Here is a 24,067-nt window from a genome sequence, read left to right as displayed (position 1 = left end):
ACCGACATGGTTGTACTTCTGGAAGGTTCTCCCATCTCCATAGAGGAACTCTGGAGCTCTGTCAGAGTGACCATCGGGTTCTTGGTCACCTCCCTGATCAAGGCCCTTCTACCCCGATTGCTCAGTTTGGCCGGGCGGACAGTTGTACGAAAAATCTGAGTGGTTCCAAACTTGTTTAATTTAAGAAGAGGCCACTGTTCTTGGGGACCTTGAGTGCTGGAGAAATGTTTTGGCACCCTTCCCCAGATCTGTGTCTCGACACAATCCTGTCTCAGAGCTTTAAGGACAATTTCTTCGACCTCATGGCTTGGTTTTGATCTGACATGCTCGGTCAACTGTTGGACCTTTCCAAATTATGTCCAATTCATTGAATTTCCCACAGGTGGATTCCATTTTAGAAACTCTAGGTGCTGTAGGTGTTGACCCCTCACCTGAGTGATCAGGTGTGTTTGTGTGTTGCATAAGAGAGAGCAGTCTGTGTGTTTACAGTAGGCATTACATAGTCATATAACCAGCCGCTTTTTTTCTTGTTGAGGAGCTGTGTGTAATTATTAACTATAGCGTGTGTGTGTGAGAGGTGAACATCACCTGACATACCCCATTATACACTCCCTACCTACAGCGACATCACCTGATATACCCCATTATACACTCCCTACCTACAGCAACATCACCTGACATACCTCATTATACACTCCCTACCTACAGCAACATCACCTGACATACCTCATTATACACTCCCTACCTCAACCTCTCCCATCTATCTCTGAAGGCCGTCCCGTCCCATCCTTCAGCTCTACTCAACCCCTCCCATCTATCTCTGAACACCAACCAGTCCCATCCTTCAGCTACCTCAACCCCTCCCATCTATCTCTGAACACCAACCAGTCCTGTCCTTCAGCTCCCCTCAACCTCTCCCATCTATCTCCTAACACCATCCAGTCCCCTCAACCCCTCCCATCTATCTCTGAAGACCATCCAGTCCCATCCTTCAGCTCCCCTCAACCCCTCCCATCTATCTCTGAACACCATCCAGTCCCGTCCTTCAGCTCCCCTCAACCCCTCCCATCTATCTCTGACCACCATCCAGTCCCGTTCTTCAGCTCCCCTCAACTTCTCCCATCTATCTCTGACCACCATCCAGTCCCGTTCTTCAGCTCCCCTCAACCCCTCCCATCTATCTCTGAACACCATCCAGTCCCGTCCTTCAGCTCCCCTCAACCCCTCCCATCTATCTCTGAACACCATCCAGTCCCGTCCTTCAGCTCCCCTTAACCCCTCCCATCTATCTCTGAACACCATCCAGTTTTCTAATTTCCATATTTTCCAACTGTTCTGTGAATGTTTCACAAAAGTTCTGAACCTTTCTATTCTCATAGTTTCTACAGATTGTAAATTAAAGTTAAACACATTTGATAAGTCTTATTATAATATTGAACGGTATACGTAGACTTTTCAAATCACCCAGTATTGCTATTTGCAGCGTTACTGTAGCTCCTAGTAAATGTTGCATTTTTTTTTTGTTTGCCATTCCTGAACTTGCGACCAAAAACAAACTACATATGAACAGTACCAAAACAAGTGATCTAATGATTCTGTCTGTTCGCAGCAAAATCTGCAGTGCTGGGATGTTGTATCTCCCATATATATATATATATATATATATATGTATGTATGTATGTATGTATAAAATTTAATCGGTTGCATAATAATTGGAAAATCTAAAAGTTTTGAATCCGGCGTTGTTTTGTGCATCAGTTCCATGTTGCCATGGAATCGGTACATCGAAAATCTCCTGTATGGCGCAGCTGTACAACGTGTTGGTCCTTAAATGAAACTGGTATTCTTTTTTTAAATTTATCACAATTTACTTTAGACAATTCTGGTCTTTAATGCCAACAGACAAGTTCCTTACCTTCTCCTCTTTCCTCCTCAATTTTTCATGTAATGCGGCAATCATTTGATTGTAATTTTGGATAGAGCAGACATTTCCATATTTTTTTTTTACATAATTCCACCAGTCCTATTTATGATATAATTTACAAAAAGTATAAATTTTTTAGAAACGGTAATCTAAAAACAATGTTTGTTTTTAATCAATTCATATTTTTGAGTTTAACTACAATATTTGTCCTGTATTTTCTGGTGGATTAAACTGAAATTGCAACCAGCTTTATATTGCTTGTTTTAAAAATAACTATATTTTGGAGATAATTACGTTTTCAAATAACCGGAAGTGAGAGATTGTAATCTGAATAAAGGGAAAAAGGCCGTTATTGAACATGCTAATCTGCTAGAAAACCCGTTTTGCTTTATGTATAGCTTTTGTATGACTGAAGCCTTTAATGAGAGGTCTAATGCTTTAATATTGAATCATTTCTGCCCTCCAAATTCATTATATAATGTTTAATTTTGTCTGGCTTGCCACTCCAAAAAAAGTGGAATATTTTTATAATTTTATAATATAATGTAAAAAACAAGTCGTAGACAGGGCCATAAATAAATAGGTAAACTGGGATATGAATAAATATTTAATCAGGGCAATTTTTCCACAAATAGACAGGTGTTACACTTTTGCTACCATAGAAAGGACATCTAATTTGGCTAACTTTCTATTAAAATGTATTGCAGTGAGATCATTTGTTTATTTCGGGATATGTTTACCGAGTATGTCCACATCCCCGTCAGTCCATTTCTATTGGTGAACTACACGGTAATGTAAAAGTTGTATTTTTTTGTGTGATCCAATATGTAATATAGTACACTTCGATAAAATAAAAAAATTAGATTTTAATTCAGAGAGCTTAGAAAAAATATCGAGATCCTCTGAGTGTGCAGGAAGCCAAATTGCGGATTTTAAAGAAAACATGAATCGTCAGCGTACAATGACGCCTTTTTTGTTGTTGTTTTTAAGCCCTGATATTATTGTTAGATCACATTTCGATGGCCATAATAAATATATATGCTGATAGTGGACAACCTTGTTTTACTCCTCTTGACAGTGTAATACTTTCTGAGAAGTAGCCATTTTATTTACTATTTTACACCTAGGGTTACTATACATAACTTTAACCCATTTATATAAGAGATTCTCCAAATGTTAAATAGTCCAGGCATTTATATATAAATTCCAGCCATACTTTATCAAAAGCCTTTTCAAAGTCAGCTATGAGTACCAGGCCTGGTTTCCCAGATTTTGTCTTATATTATCTCTAATGTCCATATAAAGCTCCATAATCCTGAGGACATTGTCCCGGACAGAGGTTAAATGCAAAAATGTAAGTGTGAGTAAAGAGGCAATAAAGAGATAATAAAATATTATTGTTCAAAAGTTATGTCTGTCATGTGAAACCTGCAACAAACATTGTTGTAAATGGGTGTAATTGTCAACTATCTTCCTCTGCAATTGCTCACGTGGTTGAGTGAGCGACAGGGAGAAAGAGCTAGAGAGAAATGGGAGAAACTTTACATTCTGTTGAATCAGGACACAATGGTTTTGCACTTGGAAAAAAAAAAGCTGAGTTAAAATAGGATTTGATTTGCTTTACAATCTTATATTTTTAGAAGCGGTGCTATTTCAAGTTGATATGTTACTAGAAGAGGTGCTATTTCAAGTTGATATGTTACTAGAAGAGGTGCTATTTCAAGTTGATATGTTACTAGAAGAGGTGCTATTTCAATTGGATCTACTTACACTACACTCTGAGAGAAAAGGCTTCCAAAGCGGTGTTCCGGCTGTCCCCATCGGGCAACCTTTTTTTGGTTCCAGGTAGAACCGTTTTGGGTTCCATGTAGAACCCTCTGTGGAAAGGGTTCTACATGGAACCCAAGATAATTCTACCTGGAACGAAAAAGGGTTCTTTAGGTTCTAGAATACTGTACCACCTTTTTTTCTAAGAGTGTAAGATCAGACAATCATGGACAGCTGAAATGGCATGTATCCTGGGGAATACAGAGAAAAAACATTCATGATCATCAGCATAGCTAGTACAAACCTAACTCTTACCAAGCTGGTTAGTAGGAATCTATACACATTGACGATCAGAGTATCAAACATCCAACATTTTGCACACAACTTGCTGTCAATGAGTAGGGATTTAATGTGTCAGAATAGGTCACTGGTAACTGAGTGGGTTGCCAAGCGCTGCTGTAGAGGCCATGCATCAGACCATTGACGTGTTTCAGGAACTGTAAAGACGGCGACGAATCATGATTTAACCGTTACCTAAGGCTAGAAAGTACGTTGACTATGTTGCCCCTCTGCAATCTGGCAGTCAGGCAGACAGACTGAGAGAGCTAGACATGCAAAGCATAGTCTATTTACTTTCTTAGTCAGCAGGCTGGATAACTTCTCTAATCCTTCCCTTTGTTCCGACCTTCCATCCAAGCTAGAAAAGTCCTGCAAAAAAACAGAGGATCAAGAATTGTAATGTCAGAATGAGTTTTGAGGGGGAGCAGGGATAGGCAACGTGTATGGTATTGTCATATACAAAATACACAAAGATCTCCTGAATCAAGAAAATCTTCACATCCATTGGGGGGGGGGTACACGTTTCAAGAATTAGCCTAGTTTATGGTCTTATTCATGTACCATCTCACTATCTCTCACACACAGATACACACATAGTTAGCATGACAACATTGAAATGACAATGTTTTCTGAAGTTATTGTAATCATCTCACTTTCTCTCACACTATAATTTACTAAACATAAATCTAAATTGTAGCTAGCTAACACCAACGCCTACAACAGATACAAATATAAATGTACCATGTCCATGGAGGATTAGCCAGAGAGCTAACGTTAGCTAGCTAGCTAAAATTACCCTGCTAAGCTAGCTAGCTAAAATTACCCTGCTAAGCTAGCTAGCTAAAATTACCCTGCTAAGCTAGCTAGCTAAAATTACCCAGCTAAGCTAGCTAGCTAAAATTACCCTGCTAAGCTAGCTAGCTAAAATTACCCCGCTAAAATTACGCAGCTAAATTAGCTAGCAAATCTTTCCTTGATGTTCTTCTCCCCAACAATCTGCCACTACTTACCAAAGTAAAACGAGAATGAAGGAGAACAGGGACTAACCGTTTAGCAGTCAAATCTTTTCAAAATAAATTGTGTGAGCAACTGTCGTTGTTTTTCAGCAGTGCTGTTGTGTAGTTTACCAGGCACTCTGTCCCAACTGCAGTATGGAATATTGAGGAATGCGCTCGAGCAGGCTGCCTGCGCGTGAGGCACAGATTCTAATCCAAGTTTTAACCAGGCACTTGTCATCTCCCGTCTGGATTACTGCAACTCGCTGTTGGCTGGGCTCCCTGCCTGTGCCATTAAACGCCTACAACTCATCCAGAACGCCGCAGCCCGTTTGGTGTTCAACCTTCCCAAGTTCTCTCACGTCACCCCGCTCCTCCGCTCTCTCCACTGGCTTCCAGTTGAAGCTCGCATCCGCTAGAAGACCATGGTGCTTGCCTACGGAGCTGTGAGGGGAACGGCACCTCCGTACCTTCAGGCTCTGATCAGGCCCTACACCCAAACAAGGGCACTGCGTTCATCCACCTCTGGCCTGCTCGCCTCCCTACCTCTGAGGAAGTACAGTTCCCGCTCAGCCCAGTCAAAACTGTTCGCTGCTCTGGCACCCCAATGGTGGAACAAACTCCCTCACGACGCCAGGTCAGCGGAGTCAATCACCACCTTCCGGAGACACCTGAAACCCCACCTCTTTAAGGAATACCTAGGACAGGATAAAGTAATCCTTCTAACCCCCCCCCCCCCCCCCCCCTTAAAAGAGTTAGATGCACTATTGTAAAGTGGTTGTTCCACTGGATATCATAAGGTGAAAGCACCAATTTGTAAGTCGCTCTGGATAAGAGCGTCTGCTAAATGACTTAAATGTAAATGTTAACTAGAACATCTTCTTCTATAAGGTTTTATGGCACCTATTGATGTACTAATGTAACAGTATAACTTTAGTACGTCCCCTCGCCCCGACACGGGCGCGAACCAGGGACCCTCTGCACACATCAACAACAGTCACCCACGAAGCGTCGTTACCTATCGCTCCACAAAAGCCGCGGCCCTTGCAGAGCAAGGTGCAACACTACTTCTAGGTTTCAGAGCAAGTGACGTAACTGATTGAAACGCTAGTAGCGCGTACCCGCTAACTAGCTAGCCATTTCACATCCGTTACATACTGCCACCACCTACTGTACGGAGTAGTGAAGCACAAAATATTCCGTTGCTTTAGCTGAAACTGATATGCCTACCTCCTTATTTAGCTACTGAAATTAAAATACAATTGCTGCACGGCATTATGTTGATTGCTTAAAAGCTTTAAGGACAAATATAATAGTCATATTTCCAGGGTCAAATTCAGGTGAAATATTATTGATCACAATAAATGCCATTTAAAAATAGTTTTTTTTGTAAATCCTGGTGGATTGTAGTAAATTATGGAAATAAAAGACAAAGACCTTTTTTATTATTGTTGTTTTGTTAAATTCTGAAAACAAATGTTGTAATGATAGAAAACGGCCTTCAGTGAAACCAGAAGAAAATGTGCAGCACAATAAACAGTACAATTAGCTAGCTAGCTAACACAGACAAGACTACCATTAGAAACCAACAGCAAGCTACCGGATATATCATTCATTTAAACAACCGTTGTACTGTGTTTTAACAGCAGTGACATTTTGTAAAGGTATCCTGTATTATTATTTTTTGCATGTTTATATTACATGTTGGTAGTCTAGATCAAATGTTATTGAAGTGAATGTGAGCTTTTCAATTGGGGTGGACTGCAACTACGGGGGAAAAAAACACTGCCAAAGCATTTATAGCATCGGAGAATCTGTTTGATAGCTATAGGATCGCAGAGACTGTCACAAATTTGAGCGTTTTTATGACGTAGCAAATTCGATGACTTTTGGAGGTGAAATATATCACATTTCTTTGTTTAAAAACATAAATAAATAATAATGTGTATTTCATCACTTGTCGAATAAAATCCTCAAATGGCCCTACTCCTGAAAAAGTTAAACGTGATGGATAATCTGAAGTGGTCGGAGTAGCATGAGCCCAGAGTAATATGACTCTGCCTGCATGAAGGTAGGTAGGGCTACTTCAAATCAAATAAAATTTTATTAGTCACATACACATGGTTAGCAGATGTTAATGCGAGTGTAGCGAAATGCTTGTGCTTCTAGTTCCGACAATGCAGTAATAACCAACAAGTAATCTAACCTAACAATTCCACAACTACTACCTTACACACACACACAAGTGTAAAGGGATAAAGAATATGTACATAAAGATATATGAATGAGTGGTGGTACAGAACGGCATGGCAGATGCAGTAGATGGTATAGAGTACGGTATATACATATGAGATGAGTACTGTAGGGTGTGTAAACATAAAGTGGCATAGTTTAAAGTGGCTAGTGGTACATGTATTACATAAAGATGGCAAGATGCAGTAGATGATATAGAGTACAGTATATACATATGAGATGGGTAATGTAGGGTATGTAAACATTATATTAAGTGGCATTGTTTAAAGTGGCTAGTGGTACATTTTTACATAATTTCCATCAATTCCCATTTTTAAAGTGGCTGGAGTTGAGTCAGTATGTTGGCAGCGGCCGCTAAATGTTAGTGGTGGCTGTTTAACAGTCTGATGGCCTTGAGATAGAAGCTGTTTTTCAGTCTCTCGGTCCCTGCTTTGATGCACCTGTACTGACCTCGCCTTCTGGATGATAGCGGGGTGAACAGGCAGTGGCTTGGGTGGTTGTTGTCCTTGATGATCTTTATGGCCTTCCTGTGACATCGGGTGGTGTAGGTGTCCTGGAGGGCAGGTAGTTTGCCCCTGGTGATGCGTTCTGCAGACCTCACTACCCTCTGGAGAGCCTTACGGTTGTGGGCGGAGCAGTTGCCGTACCAGGCGGTGATACAGCCCGACAGGATGCTCTCGATTGTGCATCTGTAGAAGTTTGTGAGTGCTTTATGTGACAAGCCGAATTTCTTCAGCCTCCTGAGGTACTTCTGTGCGTGCTCAGGTGCACGGGCTACCAACTTTATCAGGACAAAGGAAACCAGACACATGCTCATTGCAACACATGGAGCACTCCAAACAAAAGACAATGGGGGGAAAAAAATGACAAAACTCGTAATGGTTATGAAATAAAAAAAAATGTTTCTCACAAGTGTAGCAGGTTGTGAACATCGCAAACAACGTTACCGGTCCGAGAATGAGAACCGGTAAATTACTAATTTAAATGCATGTATTAACAGAAATTAATGAATGAGAACGGTAAATTACTGTAATTTAAATGCATGTATTAACAGAAATTAATGAATGAGAACGGTAAATTACTGTAATTTAAATGCATGTATTAACATAAATCAATGCAAATGACGGGGATTAACATTTACTAGGCCTACTGGTGACATATGTAATGGAGACTTGATAAAAAATTAAGCAATTAAAGAGCAAACAATTCACACAATGAAACAATGAATGCACAAGAATTGGTTGAAGACAGCTGAGTGCATGCATTCTGGGAAAGAGATTACCCCATATCTTCACCAAACACCCCTCCCCCTTTCTTCTTGTTTCAACATTGTAGACTATACTCAAGATACATTATCTTCACATATTGTAAACCCTTTTCACTGACCGTATCAACTCAATCAGATTGACCTATTGCCACGAGCAATACCTAAATCGCGGGCTTTCCAAATAGACATAGACTTACACACTTGTACTTTTCCAACAACCCACAGCTATTTAAAACAGTTAAATAATGATCCCGGGTGGATAAGTCATGCACCTTGGTGAAGTATATTGAATGGTTTTATTTCGACGGGAGTAATTACTGTGAATATTAGTATTTGACCATGCTGGTCATCTATTAACATTTGAACATCTTGGCCATGTTCTGTTATAATCTCCACCCGGCACAGCCAGAAGAGGACTGGCCACCCCTCATAGCCTGGTTCCTCTCTAGGTTTCTTCCTAGGTTCCTGCCTTTCTAGGGAGTTTTTCCTAGCCACCGTGCTTCTACACCTGCATTGCTTGCTGTTTGGGGGTTTTAGGCTGGGTTTCTGTACAGCACTTTGAGATGTCAGCTGATGTACGAAGGGCTATATAAATACATTTGATTTGATTTGATTTTTTTTTATTTGATTGTAATTTTGGCGTTACTGTTTTATCAACTGCCAACCGTTCTCTCGGAGGACATCTGCTGGGGCATCAGATTTGTTGTCCAGCTCAGCACTAACAGATGTTTGTTTCTCTAAAGCGGTCTGATGAAACCAGGGCTGAACGCTATCATGGGGGCCACAGGAAGCGGGAAGTCATCGTAAGTGACATTTCAGTTGATTCAGACAAACCTGGGACTCTCATAGAACTTTGTGAACTAACATTATGTCTAATGGTTGTGATGTGGTTGTTTAAAAAAAGTATGTATTATAGTTGTGTAAAGATTGTGTTGTGTGCAGGTTTCTGGATGTGCTGGCAGCCAGGAAGGACCCAGCAGGTCTGGCTGGAGAGGTGTTGATAGACGGAGCTCCTCAACCTCCCAACTTCAAATGTCTCTCAGGATATGTGGTCCAGGTAGAGGACTGCACACTGACACACACACACACTCACACACACACACACACACAGACACACACCAGTGACCAGACTATAGTTACGAGTGTCTGGTCTTCTCTCCCCCCCCCCCTCTCTCTCTCTCTTCCCCCCCCCTCTTTCTCTCGCGCTGTACCTCCCCACCCCCCGTCAGGATGATGTGGTGATGGGGACTCTGACTGTGAGGGAGAACTTCCGTTTCTCTGCTGCGTTGCGTCTCCCGTCCTCCGTCAGCCAGAAGGAGAAGGAGGACAAAGTCAACCGACTCATCACAGAACTGGGCCTCACTAAAGTAGCAGACTCACGGGTCAGTGTGGACGGGTGTGTGGAGGGGGATGGGGGGGAGAGGACAGAGAGAGTGTGTGACTATGAATGTGTGTCTTCTGTCTCCAGGTTGGTACCCAGTTGATCAGGGGTATATCAGGAGGGGAAAGGAAGAGGACAAACATCGGTATGGAACTGATCATCGACCCTCCTGTTCTCTTTCTGGATGAACCCACCACCGGCCTGGACGCTAGCACAGCTAACTCTGTACTACATCTGCTCAAGAGGTAGAACCTGGGTATTGTAGTTCTAATATTGTAGGATTAGTCTGGGTATTGTAGTTCTAATATTGTAGGGTTAGTCTGGGTATTGTAGTTCTAATAGTGTGGTGTTCGTCTGGGTATTGTAGTTCTAATATTGTAGGGTTAGTCTGGGTATTGTAGTCCCCTTTCTGGATGAACCAACAACCGGCCTGGACGCTAGCACAGCTAACTCTGTACTACTACTGCTCAGGAGGTAGAACCTGGGTATTGTAGTTCTAATATTGTAGGGTTAGTCTGGGTATTGTAGTTCTAATATTGTAGGGTTAGTCTGGGTATTGTAGTTCTAATAGTGTGGTGTTCGTCTGGGTATTGTAGTTCTAATATTGTAGGGTTAGTCTGGGTATTGTAGTCCCCTTTCTGGATGAACCAACAACCGGCCTGGACGCTAGCACAGCTAACTCTGTACTACTACTGCTCAGGAGGTAGAACCTGGGTATTGTAGTTCTAATATTGTAGGGTTAGTCTGGGTATTGTAGTTCTAATATTGTAGGGTTAGTCTGGGTATTGTAGTTCTAATAGTGTGGTGTTCGTCTGGGTATTGTAGTTCTAATATTGTAGGGTTAGTCTGGGTATTGTAGTCCCCTTTCTGGATGAACCAACAACCGGCCTGGACGCTAGCACAGCTAACTCTGTACTACTACTGCTCAGGAGGTAGAACCTGGGTATTGTAGTTCTAATATTGTAGTTCTAATACTGGGGGGGGTAGTCTGGGTATTGTAGTGCTAATATTGGGGGGGGTTAGTCTGGGTATTGTAGTCTGGGTATTGTAGTCTGGGTATTGTAGTGCTAATACTGGGGGGGTCAGTCTGGGTATTGTAGTGCTAATATTGGGGGGTTAGTCTGGGTATTGTAGTCTGGGTATTGTAGTGCTAATGCTGGGGGTTAGTCTGGGTATTGTAGTGCTAATGCTGGGGGTTAGTCTGGGTATTGTAGTGCTAATGCTGGGGGTTAGTCTGGGTATTGTAGTGCTAATACTGGAGGGTTAGTCTGGGTATTGTAGTGCTAATGCTGGGGGTTAGTCTGGGTATTGTAGTGCTAATACTGGGTGTTGTAGTCTGGGTGTTGTAGTCTGGATATTGCAGTCTGGGTATTGTAGTGCTAATACTGGGGGGTTAGTCTGGGTATTGTAGTCTGGGTGTCGCAGTCTGGGTATTGTAGTGCTAATACTGGGGGGTTAGTCTGGGTATTGTAGTGCTAATACTGGGTGTTGTAGTCTGGGTGTTGTAGTCTGGGTGTTGTAGTCTGGGTGTTGTAGTCTGGATGTTGCAGTCTGGATATTGCAGTCTGGGTATTGTAGTCTGGGTATTGTAGTGCTAATACTGGGGGGTTAGTCTGGGTATTGTAGTCTGGGTGTCGCAGTCTGGGTATTGTAGTGCTAATACTGGGGGGTTAGTCTGGGTATTGTAGTGCTAATGCTGGGGGTTAGTCTGGGTATTGTAGTGCTAATACTGGGTGTTGCAGTCTGGGTGTTGCAGTCTGGGTGTTGCAGTCTGGGTGTTGCAGTCTGGGTGTTGCAGTCTGGGTGTTGCAGTCTGGGTGTTGCAGTCTGGGTATTGTAACACTAACCTCCTCCTCTCTCTCTATCAGGATGTCTAGTCATGGTGTTGTAGTCTGGGTATTGTAGTCTGGGTATTGTAGTCTGGGTATTGTAGTCTGGGTATTGTAGTCTGGGTGTTGTAGTCTGGGTGTTGTAGTCTGGGTATTGTAACACTAACCTCCTCCTCTCTCTCTATCAGGATGTCTAGTCATGGTGTTGTAGTCTGGGTATTGTAGTCTGGGTATTGTAGTCTGGGTGTTGTAGTCTGGGTGTTGTAGTCTGGGTGTTGTAGTCTGGGTGTTGTAGTCTGGGTATTGTAACACTAACCTCCTCCTCTCTCTCTATCAGGATGTCTAGTCATGGCCGTACCATCATCCTGTCCATCCACCAGCCTCGTTATTCCATCTACCGTCTGTTTGACAGTCTGACTCTGCTGGTTAGCGGTAAACAGGTTTACCACGGCCCCGCTCAGAGGGCTCTGGACTACTTCTCTAACATCGGTGAGACTAAGTCATTACAAATGTCACGTTTCTAGTGATTTCTAATTCACACTCCTCCTGCTAACCAGACAGTGTAGTCTCAGCTCTCTGCTGGCAAACCAGGTTATGAAATGTCTAGAGTTACTAAACAGGTATTATATCCATCATTCTATTGTCTCTCTTTAGAGGTTACGAAGATGAGATGCATTTCAGATACATTCAGTGTATCAATGTTTCAACCTTATCTGTATCTATAAACAATGTATTTATAACTGTCATCATTACCCAGGGTACACTTGTGAACCCCACAACAACCCGGCTGACTTCTTCCTGGATGTGATCAATGGAGATTCTACCGCAATCGCCCACGACAAGATAAAGGAAGCAGATGGTGAGTTCTGATTGGCTAAGGAGCAGAGTCAGTGGGCGGGATCAGTCAGGTCATCCAATGGAATACATATTTTGTATCTTCATATTCTCCCTCCCTAACTTTGTTTACCCTCCATTTACCTCTGTTCTGGCACCTCTATCCCTTCCCCTTCCGTCTTCTCCAACCCCCCCCCTCCCCCAGACTCGGACCCAGACAGGGTAACCAGTTCCAGGCAGAACATCGAGGACCATCTGGTCCAGGAGTACCGGGGGAGTCAGTTCTATGGAGAGACCAAGGCCCAGTTAGAACGCATCACCATGAACAGAGAGTACAGGTAATAACACTCTCTCTCTGTCTATTTCTCTCTCTCTCTATGGTATCTCTCTATGGTATCTCTCTATGGTGTCTGTCTGTCTGTCTGTCTGTCTGTCTGTCTGTCTGTCTGTCTGTCTGTCTGTCTGTCTGTCTGTTCTCTGCAAGTTAATGGACAATCTTCTTGTTGTTCTCCAGTGTGAAGACTCCCTCTCGGACCATCACGTACAACACCTCCTTCTCTACTCAGTTCAGATGGGTCCTGAAGAGAACCTTTACTAACCTCATCCTCAACCCTCAGACATCCTTCGCTCAGGTGTGTGTCTGCGTCTCTCTGTGTGTCTGGGGGGGAATAGAGCGAACTGTAAAGTTTGGTGGAGGAGGAATAATGGTCTGGGGCTGTTTTTCATGGTTCGGCCCCTTAGTTCCAGTGAAGGGAAATCTTAACGCTACAGCATACAATGACATGCTAGATGATTCTGTGCTTTCAACTTTGTGGCAACAGTTTGGGGAATTCCCTTTCCTGTTTCAGCATGACAATGCTCCAGTGCACAAAGCCAGGTCCATACAGAAATGGTTTGTTGAGATCATTGTGGAATAACTTGACTGGTCTGCACAGAGGCCTGACCTCAACCCCATCTAACACCTTTGGGATGAATTGCAACGCCGACTTCAAGCCAGGCCTAATCGCCTAAAATCAGTGCCCAACCTCACTAATGCTCTTGTGGCTGAATGGAAGCAAGTCCCCTCAGCAATGTTCCAACATCTAGTGGAAAGCCTTCCCAGAATAGTGGAGGCTGTTATAGCAGCAAAGGAGGGACCAACTCCATATTAATGCCTTCCCAGAAGAGTGGAGGCTGTTATAGCAGCCAAGGGGGACCAACTCCATATTAATGCCTTCCCAGAAGAGTGGAGGCTGTTATAGCAGCCAAGGGGGGATCAACTCCATATTAATGGAATGAGATGTTTGAGGAGCAGGTGTCCACATACTTTTGATCATGTAGTATATAAGAAAGCTCAGGAAAGATACATATATATATATATATACACAGTACTATATATTTTGATTTGTGTTTTTTCATAGTTTTGACGTCTTCACTATTATTCTACAATGTAGAAAATAGTAAAAATAAAGAAAAACCCTTGAATGGGTAGGTGTGTCCAAACTTTTGACTGGTACTGTGTATATATATATATAAGGTTTAATGTATATATATATATTTATGACCTCACAACTGGGAAATAAGAGATTCCAGGGAGCATTTGAAGGCAGCATACACACTGCTATGAGACTCATCTGCCCTCATAGCAGTGTGTATATATGTATTTCTTGTTTCACATATTTAACCCCTTATTTTTGTTGGCACAAAACTACTTACATTCATTTGTATGGGTTACCATCAGATTAAGGGTTAATATCTCTATATATATATATATATATACTTCTATTCATTTGTATGGGTTACCATCAGATTAAGGGTTAATATCTCTATATATATATATATATATCCATACTTCTATTCATTTGTATGGGTTACCATCAGATTAAGGGTTAATATCTCTATATCTATATATATATATATCCATACTTCTATTTATTTGTATGGGTTACATTTAGTCGAGTCATGTGACACTTGTGGGGGTCGTAGAGCAGAACGGAGAACACCATCGTGTTCGTCAGTCTCCACTTTCCACAGTGGCGTCATATTGGTTAGTGGATGGCCAATGGACATCCAGCCAACTGTGGGGAAGCACTGGAGTCGACGTGGACCAGCATCCATGTGGAACGCTCTCGACACCATGTAGAGTCCATGACCCGACCAACTGAGGCTGTTCTGAGGGCAAGAGGGGGGTGCAACTCAATATTAGGAAGGTGTTCTTAATGTTTAGTCCACTCAGTGTCAAATATATATATAAGATTCTGTTTCACAGAAAGAACCATGTCTGTTGACCGACCGATATACTCACACGTTAAAAACACACACACCGACCAACAGACCGACTGACACAAACATGTTAAAAACACACCGACCAACAGACCGACTGACACAAACACGTTAAAAACACACACACCGACCAACACACACATAAAATAATAGACTGATAGACCGACTGATACACAGATGTTAAATACACACACAGACTGACCTACCTACCCACCTACCTACCTACCTACCTAACTAACTATTAACATAATCTATCTACTAACTATCTATCTCTCTATCTCTCTATCTCTCCCAGATTGGAGTGACTGTTTTCCTGGCCCTCATCGTTGGGGCAATATTCTTTGGAGTGAAGAATGACCAGAGTGGCTTACAGAACAGGTCTGTGTGTATGTTTTAGTGTGTGTGTGTTTAACAGGTGTGTGTGTATGTGTGTTTTTAATACAGTAATACATGCCATTTAGCAGACTCTCTCTTCCATAGCGACCTTTTTCTTATAGGTGGCCCCAGCAGGGATAGGGCTGTGGCGGCCAGCTGGTTATTGTCTTGCAAAAGTCTGCCTGTCTCATGGTAACTGACCGTTAATTAACATAAACACGTTTAGAATCTCCAGGCTGATGATGGAACATCTACATTTAAATCCACTATTTATTTTAGTTCTAAAGAAACAGTATGATATGAAGAAAATGTATTTCAGAAGAACAGAATATGAGTTGGTCTACTGTATGTTATCTGGCTATGCTCCATGTTATAGACTGTAGGCTTGTTCATTTATCAGACTAGATACTGTATATTATCTGGCTATGATATAGACTGTAGACTTGTTCATTTAGCTGACTAGATATGCGTATAAGTCCCGTGCCATTATTTTATATTACAGGATTATATAGTATGAAGAATAAAATTGAAAGGATATTTTTCCCATTCGGGAGCGAGCGCATATAAAGTGACTATGTTGAGCGTAAAAGTGATGATTTGAAACAGGTGCTCGACCCCGGTTTTAGAGGTTTTTTAGTCAACTTTATTTTGTGAATGATACAAACCTTAGAATGCCTTCAGAAAGCAAAACGTATATGGGCAGCATGATGCGACTATAGGATATTGATGTTCCCGAGAGTCGCAAAAACAAAGGTTGCTCTTCGTTCCTCGTTGTCAGGCTGCACACACACACACGCGCCGCTATTCTCTCATCAAGTGATCATATTTTCACCCATCAAACTATTCTGAATTTAATCTTGTATTTACTAATATGTCAAATTAGTTTCGATTTTAGAATGGCCCATTTTATCAAATGGGCAGGAACAGAGGCAAGACAAATACGTGTCATCAGTATGCGCTGGAATGGAGGTCACTTATTAGTTTATTTTTTTCCCCCCACTGACGTCAGGTAGACTACTCCGGTCATTTCGCTGCGCAACAAGTGATATTCCGTCCAAATTCTGTATACCATGGGCTCTCCAACCCTTTTCCTGCAGCTACCCAGTGCCTCATTTGCGAAACCAAGTGAAATCTGTTTGGGAACATCGATAGTAACATGTTTTCAAAACGAAAGCTATTTAATTAAAGTGTTTACAGCCCCTCTCTCTGCGCACTGGAGAAAGGAATGAAGGAGAGAGGGGATGAATACTCACAGTAGCTAAAGGTAATATGTCATCTTATTAGTTATGAAAATGCACTATAATTAAGCTATTCAAAATCAAATACAAATTCGGTAGGCTATGTATTGTATAACTGCACAATCATTATTCTTTTTTTTTTTTTAAATACTTTTTTTTGCGGGACAATAGAGCCCTGAGTACCAGGCCATAAGGACCTGATGGAGGGACAATAGAGCCCTGAGTACCAGGCCATAAGGACCTGATGGAGGGACAATAGAGCCCTGAGTACCAGGCCATAAGGACCCGATGGAGGGACAATAGAGCCCTGAGTACCAGGCCATAAGGACCCGATGGAGGGACAATAGAGCCCTGAGTACCAGGTCATAAGGACCCGATGGAGGGACAATAGAGCCCTGAGTACCAGGCCATTAGGACCCGATGGAGGGACAATAGAGCCCTGAGTACCAGGCCATTAGGACCCGATGGAGGGACAATAGAGCCCTGAGTACCAGGCCATAAGGACCTGATGGAGGGACAATAGAGCCCTGAGTACCAGGCCATAAGGACCTGATGGAGGGACAATAGAGCCCTGAGTACCAGGTCATTATGACCTGATGGAGGGACAATAGAGCCCTGAGTACCAGGCCATTATGACCTGATGGAGGGACAATAGAGCCCTGAGTACCAGGTCATTATGACCTGATGGAGGGACAATAGAGCCCTGAGTACCAGGCCATTATGACCTGATGGAGGGACAATAGAGCCCTGAGTACCAGGCCATAAGGACCTGATGGAGGGACAATAGAGCCCTGAGTACCAGGCCATAAGGACCTGATGGAGGGACAATAGAGCCCTGAGTACCAGGCCATAAGGACCTGATGGAGGGACAATAGAGCCCTGAGTACCAGGCCATAAGGACCTGATGGAGGGACAATAGAGCCCTGAGTACCAGGCCATAAGGACCTGATGGAGGGACAATAGAGCCCTGAGTACCAGGCCATAAGGACCTGATGGAGGGACAATAGAGCCCTGAGTACCAGGCCATAAGGACCTGATGGAGGGACAATAGAGCCCTGAGTACCAGGCCATAAGGACCTGATGGAGGGACAATAGAGCCCTGAGTACCAGGCCATAAGGACCTGATGGAGGGACAATAGAGCCCTGAGTACCAGGCCATAAGGACCTGATGGAGGGACAATAGAGCCCTGAGTACCAGGCCATAAGGACCTGATGGAGGGACAATAGAGCCCTGAGTACCAGGCCATAAGGACCTGATGGAGGGACAATAGAGCCCTGAGTACCAGGCCATAAGGACCTGATGATCGTTAGCGAGTTGGGTATAAGAGTGCACAAGAGGAGATTACTGTGACTCAACAGTCATGTAGAATTTGACAACGGTCATGAGTCATGTGACTGCCAGTTCGGAGGTAATACCGTCACCACAACAGCTCTAAGCAGGAATTGTTGTTGTATATGTTCCACAGTGCGTGTGTTTAACGTGTGTGTGTGAACATGTTTGTGTATTTAACGTGTTTATGTGTGTGTTGAACGTGTATGAGTGTGTGTGTGTTTCAATGTGTGTGTTGAATATTTGTGTGTTTAATGTGTGTGTGTGTTGTCTCTACCAGGATGGGTGCTCTATTCTTCATCACCACCAATCAGTGTTTCAGTTCCCTGTCTTCTGCTGAGCTCTTCATCACTGAGAGAAAACTGTTCATGTGAGTCACACACACACACACACACACACACACACACACACACACACACACACACACACACACACACACACACACACACACACACAGCCAGGTCACCCATGATACAAGTCAGTATTCGACATCCATCCATGTCTGAGGACATCAGGAGATGACGTGGTAACCGGCCACTAGGGGCAACACTGAGCCCTGTTACCTTTAGGCAGGTTTCCACTAGGGGCAACACTGAGATCTGTTACCTTTAAGCAGGTTTCCACTAGGGGCAACACTGAGATCTGTTACCTTTAAGCAGGTTTCCACTAGGGGCAACACTGAGATCTGTTACCTTTAAGCAGGTTTCCACTAGGGGCAACACTGAGATCTGTTACCTTTAAGCAGGTTTCCACTAGGGGCAACACTGAGATCTGTTACCTTTAAGCAGGTTTCCACTAGGGGCAACACTGAGCCCTGTTACCTTGAAGCAGGTTTCCACTAGGGGCAACACTGAGCCCTGTTATCTTTCAGCAGGTTTCCACTAGGGGCAACACTGAGATCTGTTACCTTTAAGCAGGTTTCCACTAGGGGCAACACTGAGATCTGTTACCTTTAAGCAGGTTTCCACTAGGGGCAACACTGAGATCTGTTACCTTTAAGCAGGTTTCCACTAGGGGCAACACTGAGATCTGTTACCTTTAAGCAGGTTTCCACTAGAGGCAACACTGAGATCTGTTACCTTTAAGCAGGTTTCCACTAGGGGCAACACTGAGATCTGTTACCTTTAAGCAGGTTTCCACTAGAGGCAACACTGAGATCTGTTACCTTTAACTTCTCTGGGATATGTGGGACGCTAACGTCCCACTTGGCCAAAAGCCAGTAAAAATGCAGAGTGCCAAATTCAAATAAATTACTATAAAAATCAAACTTTCATGAAATCACACATGAAAGACACCAAATTAAAGCTACACTTGTTGTGAATCCAGCCAACATGTCTGATTTCAAAAAGGATTTACGGCGAAAGCACACCTTGCGATTTATATTAGGTCAGTACATAGCCACAGAAAAACACAGCCATTTTTCACTCCTCTCCATCTCCAGTCATGAGTAAGTACATCAGCGGTTACTACAGAGTATCAGTCTAACTCTCTCTCTCTCTCGCTCTCTCTCCCTCGCTCCTCCATCTCCAGTCATGAATACATCAGCGGTTACTACAGAGTATCAGTCTACTTCCTGTGTAAGATACTCAGTGACATCATCACCTTAAGGACGCTCCCTGCCATCTTTTTCAGCTGTGTGGCTTACTTCATGATCGGTGGGTAGACCCTCCACCCACGTAGACACAGTGAACACTAAACCATGATCGCTGGGTAGACCCTACACACACACATAATTCTAGAGTGTGTGACTGTGTTCTGATCTAGTATTATATTTCTATGTTCTGATCTAGTATTTCATTTCTATGTTCTGATCTAGTATTATATTATTCTGTTCTGATCTGGTATTTAATTTCTCTGTTCTGATCTAGTATTATATTACTCTGTTCTGATCTGGTATTTAATTTCTATATTCTGATCTAGTATTTTATTTCTATGTTCTGATCTAGTATAATGTTTTTATTTAACCCTTATTTTACCAGGTAAGTTGACTGAGAACACATTCTCATTTATTCACATAAAATCACATTTTATTGGTCACATACACGTGTTTATCAGATGTTATTGCGTGTGTAGCGAAATGCTTGTGCTTCTAGCTCCGACAGTGCAGTAAAATCTAACAGTTTCACAACATATACCCAAAATACACGTAAATCTAAGTAAGAAATGGATTAAGAATATATATATACACATCAGTCTGATGGCCTTGAGATAGAAGCTGTTTATCAGTCTCTCGGTCCCCGCTTTGATGCACCTGTACTGACCTCGCCTTCTGGATGATAGCGGGGTGAACAGGCAGTGGCTTGGGTGGTTGTTGTCCTTGATGATCTTTTTGGCCTTCCTATTGCATTGGGTGCTGTAGGTGTCCAGGAGGGCGGGAAGTTTGCCCCCGGTAATGCGTTGTGCAGACCTCACCACCCTCTGGAGAGCCCTGCAGTTGTGGGTGGTGCAGTTGCCGTACCAGGCAGTGATACAGCCCGACAGGATGCTCTCAATTGTGCATCTGTAAAAGTTTGTGAGGGTTTTAGGTGTTAAGCCAAATTTCTTTAGCCTCCTGAGGTTGAAGAGGTGCTGTTGCGCCTTCTTCACCACACTGTCTGTGTGGGTGGACCATTTCAGTTTGTGATGTGTACGCCAAGGAACTTGAAGCTTTCCACGGCTGTCCCGACGATGTGGATAGGCGGGTGCTCCCTCTGCTGTTTCCTGATGTCCACAATCATCTCCTTAGTTTTGTTGACTTTGAGTGAGAGGTTATTTTTCTGGTACCACACTCCCAGATCCCTCACCTCATCCCTGTAGGCTGTCTCATCGTTGTTGGTAATCAAGCCTAATAAATCTAATCATTATTTTTGTCACATGCGCCGAATAGTGTAGACCTTACCGTGAAATGAAACTTACAAGCCCTTAAACAACAGTGATGTTCAAGAAGAGTTAAGAAAATATTTACCAAATAAACAAACACATTTTTTAATTAATAAGTAACACAATAACGAGGCTATATACAAGGGGTACCGGTACCGAGTCAGTGTGCCGGGGTACAGGTTAGTTGAGGTAATTTGTACATGTAGGTAGGGGTGAAGTGACTACGCATAGATAAAACAGCGAGTAGCAGCAGTGTACAAAACAAATGGAAGGGAGGGGGTCAATGTAAATGGTCATGCCCTCTTCACTACTGTCTTGGTGTGTTTGGACCATGATAGATCGTTGGTGATGTGGACATCAAGGAATTTGAAACTCTCGACCTGCTCCACTACAGCCCAGTTGATGTTAATTGGGGGCCTGTTCGGCCAGCCTTTTCCTGTAGTTCACAATCAGCTCCTTTGTCTTGCTCACATTGAGGGAGAGGTTGTTGTCCTGGCACCACACTGCCAGTTCTCTGACCTCCTCACTATAGGCCGTCTCATCATTGTCGGTGATCAGGCCTACCACTCTTGTGTCGTCAGCAAACTTAATGATGGTGTTGGAGTCATGTTGGCCACACAGTCGTAGGTAAACGAGGAGTACAGGAGGGGACTAAGTACACACCCCAGAAGCCCCAGCATTTGATGATCAGCGTGGCAGACATGTTGTTGCCTACCCTTACCACCTGGGGGGGGGGGGGGGGGGCTGTTAGGAAGTCCAGGATCCAGTTGCAGAGGGTGTTTAGTCCCAGGGTCCTTAGCTTAGTGATGAGCTTCGTGGGCACTATGGTGTTGAACGCTGAGCTGTAGTCAATGAACATCATTCTCACATAGGTGTTCCTTTTGTCCAGGTGGGAAAGAGCAGTGTGGAGTGCGATTGAGATTGCGCCGTCTGTGGATCCGTTGGGGCGGTATGCGAATTGCAGTGGGTCTAGGTTATCCGGGAGGATGGTGTTGATGTGAGCCATGACCAGCCTTTCAAAGCACTTCATGGCTCCCGACGTGAGTGCTACAGGGCGGTAATCATTTAGGCAGGTTACCTTTGCTTATTTGGGCACAGGGACTATGGTGGTCGGCTTGAAACATGTTGGTATTACAGACTCGGTCAGGGAGAGGTTGAACATGTCAGTGAAGACACTTGACAGTTGGTGCGCGTATGCTTTGAGTACAAGTCCTGGTAATCCGTCTGGCCCTGCAGCTTTGTGAATGTTGACCTGTTTAAAGGTCTCGCTTACATCGGCTCCCGAGAGCGTTATCACACAGTCATCCAGAACAGCTGGTGCTCTCGTGTATGCTTCAGTGTTGCTTGCCTCAAAGCGAGCATAAAGGGCATTTAGCTCGTCTGGTAGGCTCACGTCACTGGGCAGCTCGCGTCTGGGTTTCCCTTTGTAGTCCGTAATAGTTTTCAAGCTCTGCCACATCCGACGAGCGTCAGAGCCTGGTGTAGTAGGATTGAATCTTAATCCTGTATTGACGCTTTGCTTGTTTGATGGTTCGTCTGAGGGTATAGCGGGATTTCTTATTGGCATCTGGATTAGTCTCCCGCTCCTTGACACCTGCAGCTCTAGCCTTTAGCTCGATGCAGATGTTGCCTCAAATCCATGACTTCTGGTTGGGATATGTACATACGGTCACTGTGGGGACGACGTCGTCGATGCACTTATTGATAAAGCTGGTGACTGAGATGGTGTACTCCTCAATGCCATTGGATGAATCCTGGAACATATTCCAGTCTGTGCTAGCAAAACAGTTCTGTAGCTTAGCATCCACGTCATCGGACCACTTCCGTATTGAGTGAGTCAAAGGTGGTCTAGAATTTTTTTGGGGGGGTGAAACTGATTTGCCCGCATTAAAGTCCCCGGCCACTAGGAGCGCAGCTTCTGGGTGAGCATTTTCTTGTTTGCTTAGGCCTTTTTTTGATTTGGTTGAGTGCAATCTTAGTGCCAGTATCGGTCTGTGGTGGTGAATAGATATATATAATATACCAGAAGTAGCTTCTCTGTTCTGCCGGTGCATTGAAAATCCCTCCAGCTCTATATTATCCGGGTCGTCGTTCAGCCACGACTCGGTGAAACATAAGATATTACAGTTCTTATTGTCCCGTTGGTAGGGTAATCGTAGGTCATTAATTAAATTGTTTTGATTGCATGTGAGCAAGTAGAATTGATGGCAGAAGTGAGTGCTACTACTGTTGTGTTGTCTGCAAAACTTGATGATTGAGTTGGAGGTGTGCTCGGCCACGCAGTCATGGGTGAACAGGGAGTAAAGGAGGGGGCTGAGAACACACCCTTGTGGGGCCCCAGTGGTGAGGATCAGCGAAGACGGGGTGTTGTTTCCTACCTTTCACCACCTGAGGATGACCCGTCAGGAAGTCCAGGACCCAGTTGCACAGGTTGGGGTTCAGACCCAGGGCCCCGAGCTTAACGATGAGCTTGGAGGGTACTATGGTGTTGAATGCTGAGCTGTAGTCAATGAACAGCATTCTTACATAGGTATTCCTCTTGTCCTGATGGAATATGGCAGTGTGCAGTGTGGTGGCGATTGCATCGTCTGTGGACCTGTAGGAGCGATAAGAAAATTGGGTCTAGGGTGTAAGGTGGAGATGATATGCTTCTTGACTAGTCTCTCAAAGCACTTCATGATGACAGGTGAGTGCTACGGGGCGATAGTCATTTAGTTCAATTACCTTTGCTTTCTTAGGTACAGGGACACTGGTGGCCATCTTTGAAGCATGTTGGGACAGGGATTGATTGAATTTGTCCGTAAACACACCAGCCAGCTGGTCTGCGCATGCTCTGAGGACGCGGCTTGGGATGCCGTCTGGACCGGCAGCCTTGCGAGGATTAACACGCTTAAGTGTCTTACTCACGTCGGCCACAGAGGAGAGCCCACAGTCCTTAATAGGGGCGGTGGCACTGTATCATCCTCATAGCAAGCGAAGGTGTTCAGCCTGTCCTTTTCCTTTTTATAATTTTTTATTTTATTTGACCTTTTATTTAACTCGGCAAGTCAGTTAAGAACAAATTATTATTTTCAATGACGGCCTAGGAACAGTGGGGTTAACTGCCTTGTTCAGAGGCAGAAAGACAGATTTTAACTTTGTCAGCTCAAGTATTTGATCTAGCAACCTTTCGGTTACTAGTCCAACGCTCTAACCACTAGGCTACCTGCCGCCCCAATCCGTTCGTGATTGTCTGTTGACCCTGCCACATACGTCTCGTGTCTGAGCCGTTGAATTTACAGAACGACCTGGGGAATAGTTAGGGGAGAGGAGGGGGAATGAATGAGCCAAGGTATATGGTCTGATTTGGTATTATATTACTCTGTTCTGATCTAGTATAATATTTATATGGTCTGATCTAGTATTTCTGTTCTG

At 43.6% G+C, this 24,067-nt stretch overlaps 1 protein-coding gene across 1 annotated transcript in view; it reads left to right on the top strand.

The window, feature by feature from the left end:
- LOC139561267 (broad substrate specificity ATP-binding cassette transporter ABCG2-like) overlaps window positions 1-24,067 on the top strand; it is a 32,641-nt gene that overhangs the window by 5,372 nt on the left and 3,202 nt on the right. Inside the window, exons 3-13 of the mRNA XM_071378250.1 lie at window positions 9,289-9,348; window positions 9,488-9,602; window positions 9,775-9,927; window positions 10,014-10,171; window positions 12,093-12,244; window positions 12,513-12,614; window positions 12,795-12,927; window positions 13,104-13,221; window positions 15,147-15,229; window positions 18,075-18,164; window positions 19,325-19,449. Of these exons, the coding sequence (XP_071234351.1) occupies window positions 9,289-9,348; window positions 9,488-9,602; window positions 9,775-9,927; window positions 10,014-10,171; window positions 12,093-12,244; window positions 12,513-12,614; window positions 12,795-12,927; window positions 13,104-13,221; window positions 15,147-15,229; window positions 18,075-18,164; window positions 19,325-19,449 (1,289 nt within the window). The remainder of the gene's footprint in view (window positions 1-9,288; window positions 9,349-9,487; window positions 9,603-9,774; window positions 9,928-10,013; window positions 10,172-12,092; window positions 12,245-12,512; window positions 12,615-12,794; window positions 12,928-13,103; window positions 13,222-15,146; window positions 15,230-18,074; window positions 18,165-19,324; window positions 19,450-24,067) is intronic.

Source organism: Salvelinus alpinus, chromosome 31, assembly GCF_045679555.1.
Source record: "Salvelinus alpinus chromosome 31, SLU_Salpinus.1, whole genome shotgun sequence".
NCBI lineage: Eukaryota > Metazoa > Chordata > Actinopteri > Salmoniformes > Salmonidae > Salvelinus > Salvelinus alpinus.
Note: the sequence above shows the minus strand (reverse complement) of the source record. Positions and strands in the feature narration are given on the sequence as shown.